General features: G+C 32.3%; 1 protein-coding gene across 1 annotated transcript; it reads right to left on the minus strand.

Moving 5' to 3' along the window:
- Window positions 1-2,098: 2,098 nt before the first annotated feature.
- Window positions 2,099-3,117, minus strand: LOC106324848. Its single transcript, XM_013762836.1, has one exon. The coding sequence runs from the start codon at window positions 2,956-2,958 to the stop codon at window positions 2,440-2,442; it is 519 nt and encodes a 172-aa protein (XP_013618290.1). The 5' UTR covers window positions 2,959-3,117; the 3' UTR covers window positions 2,099-2,439.
- Window positions 3,118-6,436: the final 3,319 nt, after the last annotated feature.

Here is a 6,436-nt window from a genome sequence, read left to right on the forward strand (position 1 = left end):
AATATACACTCTCATTATACAATCTAATTAATGTTGACCTAACTACTTAATTTAAACCTGTCATTAAAAAATACTTTAATCAAATCACTACTAGTTGAAAACACTATTCACCGGTTTAAAATATTATGTTATATGTATCAGACTATTATACTAATATGTTTGTATCACTGTTTTGCAATTGAATCCAACTAAATTATGATTTAGCATAGCCTTTAAGGCTTTAACTTATGTATCTCATTCTTATATTAACTATTTTGCATTACATAAGACATTATTATGAGCGTAAGTTATATATATTTCTATTATTCATAACTTTTATGAAAAAATATATCATTTAGACTACTGATGCGTAGCAAAAGAAAAAAATTATTAATGAAAATAACTTATTTTGATTTCAATGTTTATGATGAACATTAATTACCTATAGTATATCATGTCATTTTTTTCTTTTTTTTTGCTAACCTATTATTTTTTCTTATACGGAAATTATTTCAATAAATTATCCCAAGGATATTAGACGTCACTTTGTCATATATTGACAACTCCAAAATACAAACAATATAAATAATGATCTCTCATTCTTTATGAAATATTATCGGAAATTAATTAATTATTCAGTAGCCAATACCATTCCCAAAAACTAATCAAAATTTTCTGGAAATCAAATATTTTTTATAATCAAATCAAATAGTCTTTTATATATATTCATTAATCTTTGAAACATCCCACTTAAATAGGACAAAATAAAAACCTAAAATCTTTTCAAAATGTCGCAATTTTTCTGAAAGTCTTTTTATTTGAAATCTAAGCTTTTAAGAGTGAATCTTAACAATAAACTTAATTTTCCAATTTTAGAAATATAATCGAACAAGCGTGTTTAAATTTTCAGTTTTTCAAATATGGTATGTTTAGAATACTGGTAATATATTATTTTTATATAAAAATAATTATTTACTAAGTCTAGAACTAACAGCTTCAGAATTATAGGGTAGCAAATTTTACTCATAGATATCATATTCTTAAAAGTAAATTTTAAGAAAACTATAATCGGTTTAATGAACCCAGTGTCACTACGGCTAACTCACTGCTTCCTTATTTCCAAAATTATTTGCTTAACGTAAATACAATTTATTAGGGCCTACTTTCTGGGTGAATCATGGAGCATCCAAGTTCAATTTCTTTATTCTTGGAATTAAATTTACTACTTCATGTTCAAAAATGAATTAAATTGTTGATTTTTGACAAAGATGAAAATTATGAATATAGTTTTGACACCCTGTTTTCAACAACCTAGAGTACAATGATGCATACTGAAAACTACATTAGGATGAGCTGTATTTGTCCTCATGTTTGCTATTGTTTTGATTTCTTATTTTTCAAACTATAAACTGGTTTTGGTTAGTTTACGATGGTTTCCAAGATTGTTTTATAGGTTTTTATTTTATTTTAGATATAATTGAATTTTATATTAGATTTAACTTTTAAGTATTACATCATGCTGATTTCATTTAGTCTCATGAATATACAGACATTAGTAGTAATATGGTTTCTAATAACTTGGATCATATATTATCTTATAATGTTAATGAGTAAACCGATAATAATAGTAATCTGAAGCAAATCTTATACAAACTTTCACATTTTTGTTGAGAAACAAAATACTAAAGTTGATGATGTCATAAGTCGTAAACATAAAGGAAAACTAGACTAACATATGACAGATTTTTAAAATTGTAAAATGGGAGTTCAAAAACCCTAATTTCTGAGTATCAAAATTCTCTAACGTAAAAACAATTTTGCGTTTAGCGTGGATTAGAATTTAGTTTATGTAGTAAAAGAGTGTTTTTCGCATTATAACTTATAAGTTCTTACTTTCGTAGTATATTTTAGTAGAGAGAATAGAAAAATAAAACCATGATTAGAGAAAATATTCGACTAGAATATGTAATCTAGTGCCTTATGTTTAGTGCTAATATTACCCATTTCATATTTACATATTTTTAAAAGACAGAATTATGAATTTTATATTTTAACTTATGAATAGTGATTTCATATCTGCTGAGAAAATTTGAACATTGCCACACAGACGCACACGAAAAGAAAAAAAAACTGATCTCAGTCTCATATATGGTAACATATGAAATTACATTCTTGATAATACTTTAATTTTAACACAAACAAAGGAGGAAGATGATTCAAGATCAACAGAACGGATCCTGGAACAAAGTGAGGAAAATGGATTCTTACAAACTAATCTAAAACAATTTACTACACCAACCATTTGATTTCTCTGGTCCTGAAAATCTTACAAAACCGTATAGAGATCAGATCCTATATCATTAAACAATAACCCAATTACCCAACAAAGCAAGGCCACACGCTTTCCATAAACGCCACCGTTTCGCTTAACAAAAAGTCAAAAACACTCGGGAATATTGTTTACTCCGCCGGTAAAGTTTCCGGCCGCCATGAAAACATGTCACCGGAATCTAAACAAACATCGGAATATTCGAATAGCCCATCATCCAGATCGAAAGCTCCGAAACCCGTAACATCCTCCTCAAATCCACTTAACACGTCGACTTCCGACGACGCGCGTACCAACTCCGTAACCGTCTTCTCCGTTTCTTCAGACGACGGATGAAGAAGCGTAGACGGTGGCGGTGGTGGCGGAGGCAAACCTAGCTCGTCGTCGGAAGCTTCGAAAAGGTAACCGAGATCCGGCAGAGTCTCGCCGGATCCTTGCTCCGTCGTAGTCGACGACAACTCATCCTCGAAGCTTTTCATCAACGAGTCAAGATCTTGAATCTCTGAGTCATGACCCGAGTCATCGAATAAATCGTCTCTCAACCGCTTCACGTCAGGCGAGTCGAGAACTAGCTCGTCCAACTCGTGTCTGACTCGCTTCTTAGCAACCGAGTCACTCCGTGTTAGTGTCTCAGCTAATAAATCGCTCATAGCTTTAACTGGTTACGGTTTATTTCCGGTTTAGTTGGTACGTGTGTTTAGAAATCAGTGGCAATATCGAAATTAGCATGAGATGTGTGTGTAGAATCGGAAGAGGGGAAACACAAGATTTATAGTGGGAGACAGAGAGAGAAGATATGAAAAGATAACCAGAGAAGCGCGTGACTACAGACCCAAATATCTGCGCATGTAAGAGCATGATTATTGGGGGTTCTTAGGGCAGAGTTCTTAGCGGAATATAAGAACCCGTCTCTTAAATTTTAAACTCTTATTTAAGAGCCGGTTCTTAGCTTTTTTAGTTAAAAGTTAAGAGAAGGGTTCTTATATTCCGATAAGAACTCCACCCTAAGAACCCCCAATAATCATGCTCTAAGAGCGAATCCTTTGGGCATCACGGATCTCTCGCTATTTATATTTTTTTCTTTTTTTTTATCATCCGACTTTCGTTGACTCAAACTCACTGTGTAAACCAAACTAATAGTTACCAAAAAAAAAAAAAATTAAACTAATAACTCAGCCTTTAAATTCTTCTTTCTTGGTACATGAATGATCTCTGAATTGATAAAACTTCCTTGAAGGATCCTTATGTCCTCCAAATAATTTGCAAAGGCAGGCCATTCATCCGGTTCTGAAACTATCTTTACCAACTGAGAACAATCTGTTGCAAACGTAACTCGAAACTGACGCAAATTCTTTATACATTCATTTCCCAAAGCAAAGCTTCAATCTCGGAGTGAAGAGGAGACAAACTAGCCCTTATATTTCGTGCGGGCGGCTCCTCCGTTGGGGTAGCCACCCTTCGCCTGAAAAAAACTTTATTTTCTTTCCAAGAACAATATGCAAAACACCATCTTCCTAGAATTGACGTAAGTTTGTTTCGTCTGCAGATTGTGCTACCCTCTGTGTGTTCAACACATGTGCTTCAGCCCAAAGCTATTTATTTTATTTTTTGATTATTTTTGACACTTTTATCGTTTTATTTATTTTTTTTGGTAATATTAGTTTTAAAATAAGTTAATTTGCTCAATAACCAAAATGTAAATAGAAATTAAGTATATGATACTAATTTTGATTTTTACATATTTAACAAACTACCATTTACAGCACTTATGAGTTGGTTATACCCCTTTCATCAGCATGTATCCACTTAGCAAAGGAGAAAAATGATGACGTATACAAAGAAATATATGGACAAAATTTAGTGGAAATTATTCACCATATAAAGACACGTGAAGCTATCCACGTAACATTTTTAGTTACCGCATTACATATTATCGGTAACGGAGCAGATGGTTCTAACTTAGATGATGACTAGAACGAGTTTGGGATGTCTGAGAATCCATTGATTGTGCTTGAAACCAACCGAAAAGCACAAACACTGATTTAAAAGTTCTTGAATGTGCTGTTGTATACCACTGACATAGTATATGACTACTTGGTCCCAAAACTATTCCATTTGAAACCGGTGGAATAGAAATTAGCGAGCATGAGTATATTACTTACTGCTAAATTCTTCTAGTGGAGCGCATGATGAAGGGAAAGACAACTTTTATCACCGAAATAGTATAGGTGATGGAGCTGATGATATCGTATTACCAAAAATAGTATAAGATTTTAACCCCACTCACAATCCCTCACTTTTAAACCCCAACTTCCAAATACTAAACCATAAATCCAAATCTTAAAATCTTAAATAGTACATATTGGTGAAATTATGAAGTGTCTATGCTTGCATGGAAGAAGTTAATATTGATCTCAACTTCAACCCCCACCTTCCAAATATTAAACCCTAAATTCTAATTATTAAATCATAAACTCAAATATAAACCCTAAATCCAAATCTTAAAATCTTAAAAAATACATAATAATATGTAATATTAAACTATGTAATATTAAACTATACAATATATATCATTCATTGTAATATTCTACTTTAAATGTAAAATAACCATTATAAATAGAATAATAGAAATTTGTGTGAAGTTTATACTTGTATGGTGTGGTTAACTAAATGCTAATATCGAGTTTGTAAATATTTAGTTTTAATCAATATACATAAATCAAGATTCATATCAATGATACAACAACAAAACATAATTCATGTGTATGTACTGTAGAATAACATTTTTATTTTACGTTCGTCAAATAGAATAGAAAAAAAACAAATAGTACATTACAACATAAAAGAGGTGAAAAGACATGGGTGGTGAGCTTGAGGAGGAAAAGACAGTCACGTCACACCGAAAAATGTATGGGACCCAATCTCCTGTACTTTCTTAAACCAATTATGTACATTTTTGTATCCCTAAATCTTTCAATCTGTTGAATTTGAAGAGCACGACAAACTGGTCTATTTCATAAATAGTATGGAAATATGTGAATAAAGTAGACTATATCTTAAATAGTACAATAACATTTCTCTTCCCTTCCCTCGCCCTAAACCTTTCTTTTTTCTTCACCATGGAAGGCAACTATTTCATCGCAGTTGAGACCAGTCACTTGTACGGCATACCGGATTGGCTTTTCCACGAATAGTCACCAGAGTTTTAAGTCCTTATCAGTTACCAACTTTCGGGAGAAGGTAACGAACAAACATTGCAGAAAATGTATGGGATCCCATTTACAAAAAAAAATATCCAAAGAACACTATATAAGTATGAAAATTGAATCCATTCTATGTGAAACAGTATAGTAACACAAGTTCTATGGGTAACCATACAAGTACTTAATGATATATATGATTTATAAAACACAATAGAATAGTGTAGAATGTATGTTTCCCTATTCTATGTGAATGCATGTCATATAGACGAACTCATTTTTAAACATATTCAAAATCCAAAAGTTATTTCCTGAACATGACAAGCGATTTTATTCTATATAAAATAACATAGAAACAACGTACTATTCTTATTGACATTTTAACTAGTTATACTATGTACTAATTGAGTAACACGAGAAACAGAAACTAAACAAGTAGATGTCACATGGGAACACCATCAAAAAAGAAAAACAACTTCTGACTCAATCGAATCTTAAAGTAGGAGAAATGGCTTGTTACTCGTAGGGTATCCTCTCACTCGTGACGCCGACCCTGTTAGTTGGTTTGTATACTCGGCTAATTTCAGAATCTGAGAATAGTAAGCAACGGCACATGCATAATCGTTTGAACGAGTGATGGCTTTGTGAAGCAATGCCGTAAATAGAGACTGTGGTACAAATCTGGGAAGATGACTATTCACATTATACAAAGTTATCAAGATAAAGTAAATATAAAAGGGTGTGTGACTTTCAAAATGCCAGGTAGGCCTGGGCGTTCGGGTACCCGTTTGGGTTTGGATCGGGTTTTTTGGATTTCAGTTCTATTTTGTAACACCTCCTAGGTTCCATTCTAGTAAATTTACAGGTATGGATCGGATTCGGATATAACACTTTGGTTTCGGATCGGTTCGGATATATCCGTAGTAAC

The sequence above is a fragment of the Brassica oleracea genome, chromosome C2 (assembly GCF_000695525.1).
Source record: "Brassica oleracea var. oleracea cultivar TO1000 chromosome C2, BOL, whole genome shotgun sequence".
Taxonomy (NCBI): Eukaryota; Viridiplantae; Streptophyta; class Magnoliopsida; order Brassicales; family Brassicaceae; genus Brassica; species Brassica oleracea.

Bases quoted from the DNA above. Each gene is read 5' to 3' on its own strand.
- LOC106324848 (XM_013762836.1), bottom strand. From the start codon at position 2,958: ATGAGCGATTTATTAGCTGAGACACTAACACGGAGTGACTCGGTTGCT.